Source organism: Lissotriton vulgaris, chromosome 2_1 (assembly GCF_964263255.1).
Source record: "Lissotriton vulgaris chromosome 2_1, aLisVul1.2, whole genome shotgun sequence".
In the NCBI taxonomy this organism is placed as follows: domain Eukaryota; kingdom Metazoa; phylum Chordata; class Amphibia; order Caudata; family Salamandridae; genus Lissotriton; species Lissotriton vulgaris.
Genome location: NC_141687.1, coordinates 61524654 through 61542614, shown reverse-complemented (window position 1 = coordinate 61542614; position 17961 = coordinate 61524654). Strand labels below are relative to the sequence as shown.

Below are 17961 nucleotides of genomic sequence, written 5' to 3'. Positions count from 1 at the left end.
CCCACACCTTGCCCTACATAAGCCTTCACTGTATCCTGCATCAGCCTCCACCTTACACCTCACTTCCACCATACACCTTTGCCTGTATCATACTCTACCCCACACCTTACCCTGCATCTGCCTTCACCTTACACCTTGCCTCAAGCTTACACCATGTCCTGCATCAGCCTCCACCTCACTCCTTGCCCTGCATCAGCCTGCATCTCACAACTTGCCCTGCATCAGCCTCCGCCTCATACCTTCCCCTGTATCGTTCTCCACCGTACACCTTCCCCTGCATCAGCCTCCACATCACACCCTGCCCTGCATCATCCTCCACCTCACACCTTGCTCTGCAAGAGCCTCCACCTCACACCTTGCCCTGCATCAGCCTCCACCTCACACCTTGTTCTGCATGAGCCTCCACCTCACACCTTGCCCTGCATCATCCTCCACCTCACACCTTACCCTACATCAGCCTCCACCTCGCACCTTGCTCCTCATCAGCCTCCACCTCACACCTTGTTCCTCATCAGCCTCCACCTCACACCTTGTTCCTCTTCAGCCTCCACCTCACACCGTGCCTGCACCATGTCCTGAATCAACCTCCACCTCTCACCTTGCCCTGCCTCAGCTTCCACCTTACACCTTGCCTACACTATATCCTGAATCAGCCTCCACCTCACACCTTGCCCTACATCAGCCTCCACCTCACACCTTCCCCTGTATCAGCCTCCAGGGGTGGCTCCTCAACCAAGGGGGAGGAGTGTCACCCCACTGCCCTTGAGGCAGTGGAAAAGGGAATAATAAAATGATAATATCAAGGTAAATATCATTTTCTTCTTCATTTCTGTGGGGTTGGGTTAGGGCGGGTGGGGCTGGTGGCTCAGAAAGGAGGAGTAGACTGTGCACACTAAGTGCGTACGACTGCTTGACCAGCTTACATCCTGCCTCCACCTCACTCCTTGTCCATCATCAGCCTCCACCTCACACCTTGTCCATCATCAGCCTCCACCTTACACCTTGCCCTGCATCAACCTCCACCTCACACATTGCCCTGCATCAGCCTCTACCTCAAACCTTGCCCTGACTCAGCTTTCACTCACATCCTGCCCAGCATCAGCCTCCACCTTACACCTTCCTTGCAACAGCCTCCACCTCACACCTTGCCCTGCATCAGCCTCCACCTTACACCTTGCCCTGCATCAGCCTCCACCTTACACCTTGCCCTGCATCAGCCTCCACCTTACACCTTGCCCTGCATCAGCCTCCACCTTACACCTTACTTCCACCATACACCTTTGCCTGTATCAGACTCTACCTCACACCTTACCCTGCATTTGCCTTCACCTTACACCTTGCCTCCAACTTACACCTTGCCTCGACCTTACACCATGTCCGGCATCGACCTCCACCTCACTCCTTGCCCTGCATCAGCCTGCATCTCACACCTTGCTCTGCATCAGCCTCCGCCTCATACCTTCCCCTGTATCGTTCTCCACCGTACACCTTCCCCTGCATCAGTCTCCACCTTACACTTTGCCCTGCATCAGCTTCCACCTTACACCTTCCCCTGCATCAACCTCCACATCACACCCTGCCCTGCATCATCCTCCACCTCACACCTTGCCCTGCATCAGCCTCCACCTTACACCTTCCGCTGCATCAGCCTCCACCTCACACCTTGCTCTGCATGAGCCTCCACCTCACACCTTGCCCTGCATCAGCCTCCACCTCACACCATACCCTACATCAGCCTCCACCTCGCACCTTGCTCCTCATCAGCCTCCACCTCACACCTTGCTCCTCATCAGCCTCCACCTCACACCTTGCCCTGTACTATCAGCCTCCACCTCACACCTTGCCTACACCATGTCCTGAATCAACCTCCACCTCTCACCTTGCCCTGCCTCAGCTTCCACCTTACACCTTGCCTACACTATATCCTGAATCAGCCTCCACCTCACACCTTGCCCTACATCAGCCTCCACCTCACTCTTTGCCCTACATCAGCCTCCACCTCACTCCTTGCCCTACATCAGCCTCCACCTCACACCTTGCCCTACATCAGCCTCCACCTCACACCTTCCCCTCTATCAGCCTCCAGGGGTGGCTCCTCAACCAAGGGGGAGGAGTGTCGCCCCACTGCCCTTCAGGCAGTGGAAAAGGGAATAATAAAATGATAATATCAAGGTTAATATCATTTTCTTTTTCATTTCTGTGGGGTTGGGTTAGGGCGGGTGGGGCTGGTGTCTCAGAAAGGAGGAGTGGACTGTGCACACTAAGTGCGTACGACTGCTTGGCCAGCTTCAATCCTGCCTCCACCTCACTCCTTGTCCATCATCAGCCTCCACCTCACACCTTGTCCATCATCAGCCTCCACCTTACACCTTGCCCTGCATCAACCTCCACCTCACACCTTGCCCTGCATCAGCCTCCACCTCAAACCTTGCCCTGCCTCAGCTTTCACTCAAATCCTGCCCAACATCAGCCTCCACCTTACACCTTCCCTGCAACAGCCTCCACCTCACACCTTGCCCTGCATCAGCCTCCACCTCACACCTTGCCCTGCATCAGCCTCCACCTTACACCTTCCGCTGCATGAGCCTCCACCTCACACCTTGCCCTGCATCAGCCTCCACCTCACACCATACCCTACATTAGCCCCCACCTCGCAACTTGCTCCTCATCAGCCTCCACCTCACACCTTGCTCCTCATCAGCCTCCACCTCACACCTTGCCCTGTATCAGCCTCCACCTCACACCTTGCCTACACCATGTCCTGAATCAACCTCCACCTCTCACCTTGCCCTGCCCCAGCTTCCACCTTACACCTTGCCTACACTATATCCTAAATCAGCCTCCACCTCACACCTTGCCCTACATCAGCCTCCACCTCACTCTTTGCCCTACATCAGCCTCCACCTCACTCCTTGCCCTACATCAGCCTCCACCTCACACCTTGCCCTACATCAGCCTCCACCTCACACCTTCCCCTCTATCAGCCTCCAGGGGTGGCTCCTCAACCAAGGGGGAGGAGTGTCGCCCCACTGCCCTTGAGGCAGTGGAAAAGGGAATAATAAAATGATAATATCAAGGTTAATATCATTTTCTTTTTCATTTCTGTGGGGTTGGGTTAGGGCGGGTGGGGCTGGTGTCTCAGAAAGGAGGAGTGGACTGTGCCCACCAAGTGCGTACGACTGCTTGGCCAGCTTCCATCCTGCCTCCACCTCACTCATTGTCCATCATCAGCCTCCACCTCACACCTTGTTCATCATCAGCCTCCACCTTACACCTTGCCCTGCATCAACCTCCACCTCACACCTTGCCCTGCATCAGCCTCCACCTCAAACCTTGCCCTGCCTCAGCTTTCACTCAAATCCTGCCCAGCATCAGCCTCCACCTTACACCTTCCGTGCAACAGCCTCCACCTCACACCTTGCCCTGCATCAGCCTCCACCTCACACCTTGCCCTGCATCAGCCTCCACCTTACACCTTGCCCTGCATCAGCCTCCACCTCACACCTTGCCATGCATCATCCTCCACCTTGCCCTGCACCAGCCTCCACCTTACACCTTGCCCTGCATCAGCCTCCACCTCACACCCTGCCCTGCATCATCCTCTACCTCACACCTTGCCCTGCATCAGGATCCACCTTACACCTTCCCCTGCATCAGCCTCCACCTCACACCTTCCCCTGCATCAGCCTCCACATCACACCCTGCCCTGCATCATCCTCCACCTCACACCTTGCCCTGCATCAGCCTCCACCTTACACCTTCCGCTGCATCAGCCTCCATCTCACACCTTGCTCTGCATCAGCCTCCACCTCACACCTTGCCCTGCATCAGCCTCCACCTTACACCTTGCCCTGCATCATCCTCCACCTCGCCCTGTATCAGCCTCCACCTCACACCCTGCCCTGCATCATCCTCCACCTCACACCTTGCCCTGCATCAGCCTCCACCTCATACCTTGCCCTGCATCAGCCTCCACCTTACACCTTCCCCTGAATCAGCCTCCACATCACACCCTGCCATGCATCATCCTCCACCTCACACCTTGCCCTGCATCAGCCTCCACCTTACACCTTCCGCTGCATCAGCCTCCACCTCACACCCTGCCCTGCATCATCCTCCACCTCACACCTTGCTCTGCATCAGCCTCCACCTTACACCTTCCCCTACATCAGCCTCCACCTCACTCCTTGCCCTGCATCATCCTCCACCTCACACCTTGCCCTGCATCATCCTCCACCTTACACCTTGCCCTGCATCATCCTCCACCTCGCCCTGCATCAGCCTCCACCTCACACCCTGCATCATCCTCCTCCTCACACCTTGCCCTGCATCAGCCTCCACCTCACACCCTGCCCTGCATCATCCTCCACCTCACACCTTGCTCTGCATCAGCCTCCACCTCACACCTTGCCCTGCATCAGCCTCCACCTTACACCTTGCCCTGCATCATCCTTCACCTCGCCCTGCATCAGCCTCCACCTCACACCCTGCCCTGCATCATCCTCCACCTCACACCTTGCCCTGCATCAGCCTCCACCTCATACCTTGCCCTGCATCAGCCTCCACCTTACACCTTCCCCTGAATCAGCCTCCACATCACACCCTGCCCTGCATCATCCTCCACCTCACACCTTGCCCTGCATCATCCTCCACCTCACACCTTGCTCTGCATCAGCCTCCACCTTACACCTTCCCCTGCATCAGCCTCCACCTCACTCCTTGCCCTGCATCATCCTCCATCTCACACCTTGCCCTGCATCATCCTCCACCTTGACCTGCATCATCTTCCACCTCGCCCTGCATCAGCCTCCACCTCACACCCTGCCCTGCATCATCCTCCACCTCACACCTTGCTCTGCATCAGCCTCCACCTTACACCTTCCCCTGCATCAGCCTCCACCTCACACCTTGCCCTGCATCATCCTCCACCTCGCCCTGCATCAGCCTCCACCTTACACCTTCCCCTGCATCAGCCTCCACCTCACACCTTGCTCTGCATCATCCTCCACCTCACAACTTGCCCTGCATCATCCTCCACCTCACACCTTGCTCTGCATCAGCCTCCACATCACACCCTGCCCTGCATCATCCTCCACCTCACATCTTGCCCTGCATCAGCCTCCACCTTACACTTTCCGCTGCATCACCCTCACCTCACACCTTGCTCTGCATCAGACTCCACCCACACCTTGCCCTACATCAGCCTCCACCTTACACCTTGCCCTGCATCATCCTCCACCTCGCCCTGCATCAGCCTCCACCTCACACCCTGCCCTGCATCAGCCTCCACCTCACCCCCTGCCCTGCATCATCCTCCACCTCACACCTTGCCCTGCATCAGCCTCCACCTTACACCGTCTCCTGCATCAGCCTCCACTTCACACCTTGTTCTGCATCAGCCTCCACATCACACCCTGCCCTGCATCATCCTCCACCTCACACCTTGCCCTGCATCAGCCTCCACCTTACACTTTCCGCTGCATCGGCCTCTACCTCACACCTTGCTCTGCATCAGACTCCACCCACACCTTGCCCTACATCAGCCTCCACCTTACACCTTGCCCTGCATCATCCTCCACCTTGCCCTGCATCAGCTTCCACCTTCCACCTTCCCCTGCATCATTCTCCACCTCACACCTTGCCTGGCATTAGTCTGTGCTTCACTTCTCTCGCACTGGTGCTAGGGTTTGCTTCTCTTTGGTATCTCTGTGAACTGTGACATTGGTCTCATCTACTCTCTGGAGCTCTTGAGAAATCCCAAAGTATCCATTTGCAGTGCAGCGATTGTTCCCTCACCCTTCGCGGAAGCAGAGGCATGGTCCAACCCAGCGCTGTATGTGGCTCTAGGAAACATGCCTAATGGTTCAAGTTATAAGGGGGCTCATGGCCACTGCATCACAGCTCAAAATATTGTGACTACAGCAATACTTCCAATTGGCCTAGGGCAGACCGTGTCAGAGCTCACCAGCACCAATAAGATAGAGGTTCTGGGAGACAACCTGGTAGTGTTGGGGGTGTCTCTTTGTTTACCTGTTCCATGTCTTAGCCTTTCAGAGCTCACCTTGGGTTGTCTCCTAAACTCCTCAGTGGTGGAGTCAGGTTTTTCTGCCGGTGTGAGGGGAAAAATACTTTCTCTCACCCACCCATCCTATTTCCAAGAAAGGTTCTCCTGGTATATGTATAAACAACAACGAAAGAGTGACTATAGTAAAACCAGGGAACACCTGGTTAAGCAAAACAGCAAAGGACAAAAACCAGTGTTTGTAAAAGAACCCTCACTCACCGACCTGGTCGTTGACATGCTTCATCATAGGGTTCCACCAGAGAGGCCGATTGCCTCCCTGGTGTGCTTCTACACCTTGTTTACAGCGGAGCAGGATATTCAAGTATGTGTGCGCGTGATGGTGTAAAAGGAATGTGAATTTAAAAGGTGACTGGTTCTAGCCTTTCAATTAATTTTGTAAAGGCTGACCAATGACCATTAAAAAGAGTGAGACTAGTTCTATAAAGTAGCCAGTAACATCCGATTTAAGTGTAAAAAATTGGTCAACATGTTTCTGCTTGTATATGAAATTAGCCAAGCATTCTTCAGGACCTACTGTATGTTCCACGGCGGTATGCACACCCTAAGGCACTCCCTAACCTGAGGAACAATTAGTGTAGTATAACTCACAGTTATACCGGTGTGGTCTCTCGTAGAGTCGTAGACCATTAGAGCCTGCAACATAGAATCAACAAAAAGACAAACAAGTATTTAACCATTAGTCAATTGTGAAACAAAACACAGGTTACTGACAAAAATACAGGCAATATTGTCCCAAGCTGTAATTGGGCAGAAAGAGGTGTATTGGTGTGCAAGACACATATACTAAGATGTCTTGAGTATCACAAACCGCTTTGACAGTGTGTCTCATTTTAGTCCTATTTGGGAAGATTTGAGCCTATATTGGGCTTGTTAACAAAAGGAAATATGTGTATAACACGATGGGGCAAATATCCCACTTGGATATGCAAGTAGTTCTCACAAAAGGCTCAAAGTTTCAAAGGCGACAAAATATTTTCAAAGTGCTTATTAAAATTCGCTATAATCCCTTGTTATGAATCGGGATCGAAACAAAACGTGCACATGTTAAACCCAACAAACACACCATTAATGAGAAAAAAGGCTTACATTAACTTATGAAGCTATTCACTTCATGGGTCCAGCAGGAAGGGGAAGCAACCACCCGGGTATCTGAAGACACAACTGAATTAAAAGTCCGTCAGAGCCCCGGTAACAAAAAGAAAAGAAAATAGCCTTCCCTTGAAGCGCTTACTTCCCAAAGCGTGTGCTCCCGTAGTGGACCTACGTTGGTCCTCCCTGACCGGAATATTAACGATTGTGAAAACTTCCGGCTACAAATACAACCGCGCGGTCACGTGAGTCTGTGAAACAACATGTGACGCGCGTTGTCAGGCGGGGAGTTCTAAAACAGCTAGACCGTTGCCCCGCTTGTAATAGCAGTTGAAAAAACTTTATTGATACTGTGCGCACAAGCTATATAGAAACTGCTGGATATGTACTAAGGAACTGCATTTAGTGAGTATTCCCTGTCCATTAAGCTTCAAACCACAAGATTCCTAAATTACCAATGGTCTTATGTTTCGTCATTGCTTTGAATAATATAAATATTTAGTGTGACCCAAAGGACGAACAGATACTACCGATTATCTGTGAGTCTAAGCATGTATGAAGCAGAACTAGTAAAAAGATTAGTACTGCTAAAATACCAGCCTTTGCATCTTGGTCAAATCTTGCCCCACCTGATGCTTAGTGAAGAAAACATAAATTGTTGCTTAGCGCATCACGCGAAAACGAGCCCTCCAAAGGATCTGAAAAGTCTTTCTCTTTTATATGTGCATGGTGGTGGTCAGCCTGGAATCAGAGAAACCACCCCCCTCTATAATAACAACAAAAAAAACAAGAGTGTAATTGTGTTGTAATTAAGATACTCAGAGAACACATTTGTAGAACCACAAATACTGACTGCTAAATTGAAAAGGCACAGATCAACGTTTCAGGACAGAGCCCCATGGAATATTATCATTTAGTCCCGTGGGTAGATAATCGATAAATCCACCTCTGTTCTTTTTCAAAAAGAGAATGTTGGGAAGTTGTTCCTGGTGGTAAATTATCTATCACTGTCCAGTGTAGATCATGTGTGGTGTGATTCAGTAGAAGAAAATGGTCTGTCAGTTTCGTGCTATTTTTCTTACGGCAAACATTGCTACGATGTTCACCTATTCGTTGCTTGATCTTTCTGGTGCACATATCTGAGCCTTCACAGGCAGGTAATTAGGTAAACCACATTAGTGGAGTTGCAGTTTGTATGGGATTTTTGCAGCCATTGCTTTCCTTGCACCAGGTCAAGATGTTTTGATGTGGTTGTCAAATGAATGACAAACGCTGCACGAACCACAAGGGAAGTGACCCACCACCGGTGGCAGCCCCCACGCATTCAGAACAGTCGCTTTCTAGTCAATAGTTTCAATCCTGGGACGAGTATGGACCAGAGTGTCCTTAAGACTTATTGCCGCTTGTATGAAAAAAGAGGTTTGTCCAAGTGGTGATTGTTGCTCTCCTGAATCCTCCTATGTTTGCTGATTGATTTGCTAACAGCATTTGATGCGGCATTGAAGGTAGTCACACACGTTAGCGGCGATGGTTCTGAACCTATGGTAATATTTCCATCCAAAAGAGCTTCTCTGTTTTGATTACGGGCTCTTTTTCAACTCTTTTTGAGAATCCTGTCAGGATAGCCTTGATTCTGAAGTTTCTCAGTTAGTTCATCAGCTTGGCCAAAAGGGAGATTTTCCCGTAAAGGGCATGGTTGATAGCTCATGAAATGTAGCAGATTGTTCTTAGCCGTAGGCTTATGATGTGTTCTGGTTTGTAGTCTACTGCCAACTTTTGAGATTACTACATCAAGAAACACCATTTCATTCTTATGATATGAATGGGTGAATTTCAAATTGGCATCACATGTATTAATCCAAGTGAAAAAATCAAGGAGGATGCTCTCAGGGCCTTGCAGGTGATAAGCACATCATCTGTGTACCTTCACCTGAAGGATACATAGGAAAGATATGGATTGATATCAGACAATATATGCCTGCATTCAAAATCATGCACGTACTACCCGGCCACACTTGGGGCAAAAGTGCTGCCCATTGAAGTGCCAGTTAATTGGAGGTACAAAACGCCTCGGTATTCCCCAAAATATTCTTTCAGTGCCAAAGTGGCACAATCAACGACAAACTTCTTGGGCGTGATGTACTCCCAAATGCTGTTTTCCAAGGTGGCCTCAATCACTCTGATAGTAGAGTCCTGAGGGATACAGGTATAGAGACTCTCCCTATCTAGTGTTACTTGGTAAGTAGAATCTTCTGTGATCTCAATGTTTTGAAGTAGAGCAAGCAGAGTTTTTGTATCTTTCAGGTAAGTGCTTGATGCTTGGATCAGGGGTTTCAAGAAGTAATAGTAATATTGAGATAATGGTTCCAAAAGGGAGCCCATACCTGACACTATGGGCCTCCCTGGGAGTGGCAACCTGTTATTGTGAGTTTTCGGCAAGGTATAGAAATATGGTATGATACCCTTGCTAGTAGTGAGAAACTCAGCCTCGTGTTTGGTGATATGTCCTCGACCTTCTGCCTCATTCACTAAGGATAGAATGGTGTTACCAAGTGCTGGTGTTGGATCCACAGAGAGGCAGGTGTAGCCGACTTGATCAGATAAGAGGGGTCTGCACTCCATGTCGTAGGCCTCCGCATCTTGTACCACTATGCCTCTGCCTTTTTTGGCAGTCTTTATGACAATATTCTGATTGTTTCTCAAAGACTCTAAAGCCTGGAACTCACCGGCCTTCATGTTTTTAAACACAGCTGTATCCTCAAAGGCTTCAACGTTGTTAAAAACAGCATGCTCGAATGCTGTAATCTCGGGAGCGATGGTATCAGGTGGGGGTACAAAAGAAGATTTTACCCGAAAACCTGTACCACCCCGGTTGCCTTGAGTGCCTTCTGTTTCTTGTTTCTCAAAAAAACTCTTAAGCTTTAATTTGCGGAAAAATTCTGCAAGTTCACAATGCAATTTGAAGCGATCCAGGCTTGCAGCCGGTATGAAACCCAACCCCTTCCCAAGTACTGCTTGTTCATCTGGCGTCAAAATGACTGACGAAAGATTGGTCACTAGGCTTTCGTGTTGCTGGGGCCTGCACGTTGCTCCCATGCTTTGCTCCTGGTGATGTCTCCCACTGCTTCCTCTTGCTCCCAATGCACTTGATTGGTGCCTCGCCTTCAACCCCTTCCCCTTCGGCCCCTCTTTAAAAAAGAGGGGCAGTACATGTTCTGCTGAAATTATGGGTGAGGTAGAAAAGTGGAATTCCACCCCATCATAGGAAGGAATTGTGGTGGTTGGAAAGCATTGGGGTAACTAGCCCCCCCAGGTTGAGGGGAGGGTGGCCAAGCTTTTTAATACTGTGGCTGTCTCCTGTTCCTGCCCCTTCCACATTGGCGGAATCGATCGCTATCCCCACTGTCAGAGGAATCATCATCAGAACCATCCGTGCTCTGATCATTCCTGGTAAGTGGACTGTAGTCTGGACTGGCGTAGGGGTAGGCCTTCACATAGGACAATCTGGTTAGATCTTTTTGAAATGTTTGCGCTTTTGACTGGGCGAGTGAATCTTAATACTCATTTACTTCTTTATTCAGTCCTCCAGGCGTTTTTTATAGCCCGTCAGAGTGGTTCTAAAATGTGTCTCCGTTAATTGAATATCGACCAACATTGCTTCAGAAAGTCTAAGGGCAGTTTTTATAATTAGCACTAACCAGTCGCGGGTACAGTGCCACTCGATCTGGGCCCATTCCTTCCTGAATTGTGCGTCATCTAAAAAGATGCGCAAAGCGTTAGGCACCAGGAGGCCTTTTGGTGCTACGTTATTCCTCAAGTATGCAGCCAATATTGTGCCATGTAAAATGGTCCGTATGCGGCTCCTTTTTTGATCAGTTAATTTGCCCCACTCGGTAGTTTGTGAGATTGTTTGGGCAATTGAGGGGTCTGAAAAAAGTGAGGGGTCTGCCAATAAGGCATCAACCTCCTCATTAGAATATGACAAGCCTAGATTCTCCTGGTATATGCAGAATCCTTAAATCTAGCACTGCGCACATGGTCTTTATTTCTAGAATCAAACAAATAGATTGGGGCGGGAGAACGCTTTCTTACCTGGGGGAAAGTTATGGAACGCCCATCCTCCTGCTCTCCGGTCAGAATCTAGCCTGCAATTATTCAGGAAGCAGATAAAGACCTGCCCGCTCCCACTTTAAAAAACAGAGTCACTTAGATTAGAAATGTTGCTTACTGCATTCCTCTTTGGCTCTTGATCTGCTCAGTGCTAAGACACATTCAGGTAATGCGCGCTTTACAAAATGTTTTTCATTCATATTTAAAAGATATGGAATCCAAAGGCAGATGTATCCATCAGATGAACAAGTTACTTACCTTTGGATAATGTGTTTTCTGGTGAATACAGTATATGCCTATGGATTCCTCACTGACCCACCCGCATCTCCATTGCCTATGTGCTTATACCAAAAATAGATTTATATATATCCTACATACGGATATTTTGGGGGGATTTTCTGCTTAAATCAAGAAGATGTTTTAATTTAGAAATATCTAAGTGTTTTATTTCCTTATGCTGCTGTGTATTGTATACTTGTGGAAATGTTGTTGGTTCACCTGCTCGCCTCAAAGGCATAGAGAAATGGGTGGAACTGATGTCAGCACACTGACGAGTTCTTCTTATGGCTCTGATGAAGTCACAGCGGAGTTGCGTACGGAGCCGTTCCATTGTGACGTCCTCACAGACATGGGAGAGCTATGTAGAAAAGTTTCTGTGGAATGCTACGCATTGGCATAAACCAAAACGTGAGGAATCCATAGGCAGACACTATATCCACCAGAAAAAGCATTGCCAAAGGTATGTAACTTGTTCTCTTGCACTCATCCTTTTTTTAGCCAAAAGTTCTTTTATATTTTCATTTAAGATCAGACAATCTGAATTCCTACCATTTTGGAATACTTCTGAGGATCCTACTAGGAATCTGAATTCCTACTATTTTGGAATCCTACTGAGGATCCTACTAGGAATCTGAATTCCTACTGTAGGAACTGGGGTCACCAGTTCCACGGGGGGTAGCTTGGCCCGAGCAGGTAGGCTTAGGTGTAAAGTGACCACACAGCACACACATCCACTGAGACAGGGAACGCACACAATGACTGAGACCACACCAATAAGTCTGTTTAAAATCAATAAGCTTTTATATAGGATTAGAATCAGGGCAATCAATACTCAAGGCATCAAGAACTCATTCAAGTATTTCATCAGGGGAGCAATTCAATCCTCAATACTGCATTTGTCAATAACCACTTCATTAGAGGATTATACATTTCATTACTCTGTAATAAGCAGTTCATTAGATAACTGTAGGCCTTGAGTCAACAGCTTCCTTTGCAGGCCTAAACACTATAGTGAAAATCAGGCAACCTCTCATTATGCAAGAGAACAAGCATCTCATTAGGTAAATATAGCCATTTCATTTAGCAATACTACAAAACATTTCCTAGATGACTCCATGCAATTCTATTCTCTTAGAGTGCATTTAACAGTTCATAAGGCAAGAGTAACCATGACATTTGGGCATCGGTAAACCCCCTAATCAAGGCACAGGCATATAACCTCATCAACGGTGAACTCAAAATCACTTCACTAGGCAGGGGGAGTTATCACCATGGGGCCTCAACAGTGTTCTGGCCCAGTTCAGAGGTCTCCTGCGCACAACTAGGGCCAACGGGGCCCCACAACAGTCTGCCCCTAGGGAGGGGCGAATTCGAGCCTTCTCCGGCCTTCCGCCCTACTCCCCGGGGATTACCTTGGTCTTCGGGCCTCCTCGGCCCCTTGCGGCGGTCTCCTGGAAGGAAGGGTGGGGGGGGTCTCACTCTTCCCAGAAAGCCCTCCGGTGACTGGGGCCCTCTCTCTGGGCCGGTGGCGGTTGGCAGGGCTCTCGGCTCACCCCAACCCCTCGCGCTGGTGTCTCGTTCGGTCCTGGGCCTTCCTTGTGGTGGTAGGGCCCGGGGACCAATCGGCAGGCTCCAGGGGAGGGACGTGCCCGCGGCCTGCGGGGCGTCCCGGATGTCCTCCAATCACTGGCAATTGAGGCCGGTGACGCGGCAGGCTTCCCCCACACCACGTGACGGGGGTGATGCAAGCTTCACCCCAGCGAGGCCTACCGCGGCCTGCCTGGAAACGCGTGGCAGCTTCCCCCAAGGCTCCGGGGCCGCTGCGGCGCCTCTGCACACTCGGCCCGGGCTGCGGTGGTGACTGGGGGCCCTGGCGCACCGGAGGACAGCGCCTTGTCTCAACTTTCTTCTGGGCCGGGCACGGCCCACGGCAACACGGCGGTGGCCCTCTCCTGGCGTAGGGTGGCCGCTGGGGCAGAGGACGGCAGTTTTGGCTCTCCTCAGGGCAGCGCCAGTGGGTCTCCGAGCTGGGGCCGTGAGTGGGGGCTAGTCAGCGCCTCAAGGGAGGTCGCGCTGCGGGGCACAGGCACAGCGCTAGACGGCGCACCAGTAGGTCGGGGATCACAGCGCTTGAGGCAGTCGGCACGAACAGCGCTTCGTGGGCAGCTAGAGTATCTGGAGTCCCAGTGCTTCTCAGCGGGGCTCAGTAGGAGAGCGCTGGCTAGGTAGGGGAGGCAGTTTTGCAGTCCCAGCAGTTCAGTAGGGGGAAATGAGGCAGCACAGCGCTGGGGCCCTGGGGGGCAGAGATGGCACAGCCCAGTACCTGGTTGATCCCCAGCAGTCCTGGTGAGCGCAGGGGTGGGGGGGGTTCTTCTTGGCGCTTGATGGTTCTGGCGCCCTTTTGTGGAAGCAGATTCTTGGTTTCTTGAAGTGGGGGTTGAGTTGAAGGCTGCTGACAGGATTCCTCAGCAGGTCGCTGCAGGTGGTCCCTGGGTTCCCCTCCCGCCGGGCCAGATCAGTGGGCTAGTTCAGTTTTCCTCACACAGCTTGGTGGGCAGCGCCTAAAGCCTGTCAACCCCAGTGGTATATGTTTCTGACTAGGCCCTACAGCCTAAGTCTCCTTCGTAGGGTCCCCCAGGTCAATGATGCCCCAACTGACTGAAAACTTTCCATCCTTTTCTTTATATATGCCCAGGTCAGGTGACCACCCTCTAAGGCAGCAAAAACAGACTCCGCCCCTATTCTTGAAGGTTCCAGGAGCTTCCCTAGTCTAGCTATGGGCAGGCAAGGCAGGCTGGTATGGCAACAATGTTTAGGTGTTTCAGCCAGCTCCTGGCAACTGGAGTGCGCCTAAAAAGACCACGCTGCAGTAGCAGGGGTCAGTGGCTGCATGTTGGAGGAAGAGAGCACCTGCACCTTAGCATTGATTAGCAATGGGAAGGTGCTCGGAGACCTACGGCCAACAAAAAAAAAGTGGAAAAAATGAGGCAAGGGCGAAAAAAATAGGGAAAGACCACCCTAGGGCTGACAGGTCTAACACCTACCGTTTTGGAATCCTACTGAGGAACTTAATAGGAATCTGAATTCCTACCAATTTTGGAATCCTACTGAGGATCTTACTAGGAATCTGAATTCCTACTGTTTTGCCTGAATCCTATTGAGGATGCTGAGCAAACCTTTCGTGCCCCTGTATTGTATACGGATTGAGTATGGTCACTCAGGTCCTCGGGCAGACTCTTTGCTCTATATGATGGGCTAGGCCTCAGCAAACTGTCATTCAAACTTTCTATTGCACATTGGTTCTTCTAGTTGAGTTTTCTAATAGAATATCAACAGAAGTCTGTCTGTCCAAGTCCATATTCATACTCATTCATTCAGGACTAATGCAGCATATACTGTCTCTGAGCTTGTCATTAAGCTGGAACAATCTGTGAAGCAGCCATCTGGACAACACTTCACTCTTTTTTGCAAACGTTATACTTGGCAACCTTAGCTTAAGAACTGATGCTATATTTCATCATGTCACAGCTTCTGAATATCATAATTAACTGTTTCCCCAACCGGGCGGCCTATATTCTTGAAACCTCTAGATTAAGGGGACTGGGATGTAGGAGTTACCACGAGTTAATCAACATAGTGACCTATCTACTTCTGGCTTCCCCTCCTGCCTTCCTCTTGATAACAGAGGCTCCCATGTCTGTCTGTGACGTCAGCATGAGCATAAAGAATGGGACTGCCATACACTGAAGCCAGCTATGTTTAAGGGCATTGACTCCAGCAGAATATGGGACATTCGTGTACCACAGCATCAAAAATTATGCTCTGTAGCATTCAACAATCCTTTGATTCCTTCCCTGTACAAAGGAGGCAATCGCCATTGGTATAGGGGTTGGGGAAGAGGGTGTATAGTCTTTACTTGCTGGAGGACGTTTTAAATTCCCGACTCACCCTCAGTGTTTCACCACTTGGTTACATCTTGTATAGTGTACAGAAATTTAACCATGGGCCTAAAGAAATGTGCAAGTGATCAGTTGTTGTATTTACTCTTACAGTTGTTGCTGTGGGCTTAAATTTGCTGAAAGACATGGGCAGATCTGACACTGTCTTTTCCCCCCCACACAGATGAGCCCGACCCCAAACCAGTGTTTGGGAAGCAGATTCTGGAGTGGGAAGAGGACGTGCAGCTGTACTCTCGCTTTCTGGACAGAAAGGTAACGTGGGATGCATTGGTCTTACGGCACTTTTTGGCATATGCCATTCTCCTGTGAGCATCTCATTCTAGTGTGACCCCTCTAAAAATATACAAGGAGGAAAACATTAAAAAACAATCTGTGACTCCCATGAGGCCTTCCCATGAGCTTAAGGAGATCTAGAGAGATAGTTGGCACCTTCTTCATTTCCAGCCCTTTAAGTCCACTCTTTGTCTCCCATGCGCGGTCTCACACAGTTTGACATTTTTTATTGGACTGGTCAAGAACTGTAGGCTGACATAAGGGCATAATTTAAGAAAATGACCTCCCTGCATATTTGTGCATCAAACAGTGCTGCTGAATGGATGTTAAGGGCCTCATAACCAGGTCCTTGGTAATCCGGATCTGTCCAGTGATCGGAGTCACTGGCTGAATCAGGATCACAAGAGGAGCAGTAACGCTTGGGATCAGTGGCGTTTCACCTGGAAGGAAGCCCCTGATGAAGGCAGGTAAAGTGTCAGGTGAAATACTGGGGGAAAATGAGAAATTACTGGGGAGCCAGGTCCAGAATTAGCAGGTTTGTCCATAATTCTGTCTTCCCAACCCAGAGTGCATAGCTATGCAATTGGTAACTTTGGAGTATGGAGTTACCAAGGGAGCTCATAATAAGACACTAAATAGCACATCCCAAGTAGAACAGTTGACGATGGCCTTGAAAACTCTATATCAGGGATCTGTAGTAAAACCTACTTATGTTCAATTAAAATGATCAACAGTAAATATCACTAAATAAGAACAAAATGTAAAGGCCTGTTTACAGAAAGCGAGCACTTGTGGAAGAATACAGTAAGCAGCATATGCTCCACGAGAGGATCAGAGACATGCTGGACAGCCTAAAACAAATAAAGCCAACAAATAGAAAGCAAACAAATGTGAGTTAAAAAACCAATAAAGCCAGTAACAAGCAATGGGTGAAATGCCTTCTTAGGTCAGCTTTCAGAATGTCCCCAAGTAGTCTTTAGCTTGGACCTAATGACTGATTGAGTATTTCAAGTAAACAAATCACTAATTGTGATAGTGTTTTCGGTATGGGTGTGTGGTCAAGTTCACATACAGTTTAAACGACTCAAGGATGTTTACAGCTTTGAGCTGCAGATTGTGAAATGATCAACCTTAAAATGTATGACCGTAGCTATGACGTTGCATTATTTTAATATTGATAGAAGGAGAGAATAATGCAGGCTAAAGTGAATGAAGTAAAAAAATGAAGGGTTGTATTTTGCAAAAATCAAAAAGTAGTGATGCAAAAAAATTGAAAACTTCGGACTTAAAGTTTTACTAATGACCCAGAAAATATAAAAAGGATGATATTGTACAGTTACATTGACCTTTGAGATATGAACTGACCATGGTTTTCTGCTGCAGGAGGAGCTCCGTGCTGACCATGCCACTTACATCCGGCGACACCCCGACGTGCGTATCATCCTGGCGGACTTCCTTCAGTTCCTGCTGCTGCGCAAACCAGATGACATAGTGGCATTTGCAGCAGAGTTCTTTGCCCCATTTGCGGCGCAGCGTTCCCCTACGGACACTTTCCATACGTCCTATGAACCGAGCCCCTTCCGCAGTCCCTGCCCGTAATAAAACTACTTTGTATCCTGGACACTACGATTTGGGTTGGATCTCCCAAATGTGGCTATGCAAGGTTGGGTGTTTCAGGGTAAGGCTGGGGGTAATTCTGCCTACCAGAGGTATGCCTGTCAAGACAATGACTTTGGGTCCACTCCTGTATTTGCTTCTTTCAAATATTGGAAAAAGGAAATTATGTTTGATTCTGTTGCTAGTAAGGCCCTGTGTCTCCAGAGTTCCTGAAAATACAATAACAGAAGTGAGATCTACTGATCAGCCACAACTGTTTTTAAAACACAGTTCTTCACATCTCTTGCAGAGCTTTATCTGTATCTGAATTAAAATGTAATATGGGAAAGTTATGTCTAGGGTGTCTTTGTCTAAGCTCTTGACCATCTCTGACTAATAATCATAAGGAACTTACACCATTTCTCGGATAGCTCAGAAACTGTTCCTTTAAAGGCTCTTAAAAGAAATCATTCCCGGTTGAGTCTGGGCTGCACCCTGTCCAGAGACCAGATCCCGCTTTTCATTGACCTATGTTCTAGTGCGGACACGGACAACTGGTATTTTATTTTA

The 17961-nt window shown here is 49.2% G+C and overlaps 1 protein-coding gene across 2 annotated transcripts in view; it reads left to right on the top strand.

Moving 5' to 3' along the window:
* CATIP (ciliogenesis associated TTC17 interacting protein) overlaps positions 1 to 17740 on the top strand; it is a 252242-nt gene extending 234502 nt beyond the window's left edge. For both annotated transcript variants that reach the window (XM_086954466.1, XM_086954465.1), the window contains 2 exons: positions 15686 to 15774; positions 17179 to 17740. In XM_086954466.1, coding sequence (XP_086810592.1) covers positions 15686 to 15774; positions 17179 to 17394 — 305 coding nt within the window. In that variant the 3' untranslated portion in view covers positions 17395 to 17740. The remainder of the gene's footprint in view (positions 1 to 15685; positions 15775 to 17178) is intronic.
* Positions 17741 to 17961: the final 221 nt, after the last annotated feature.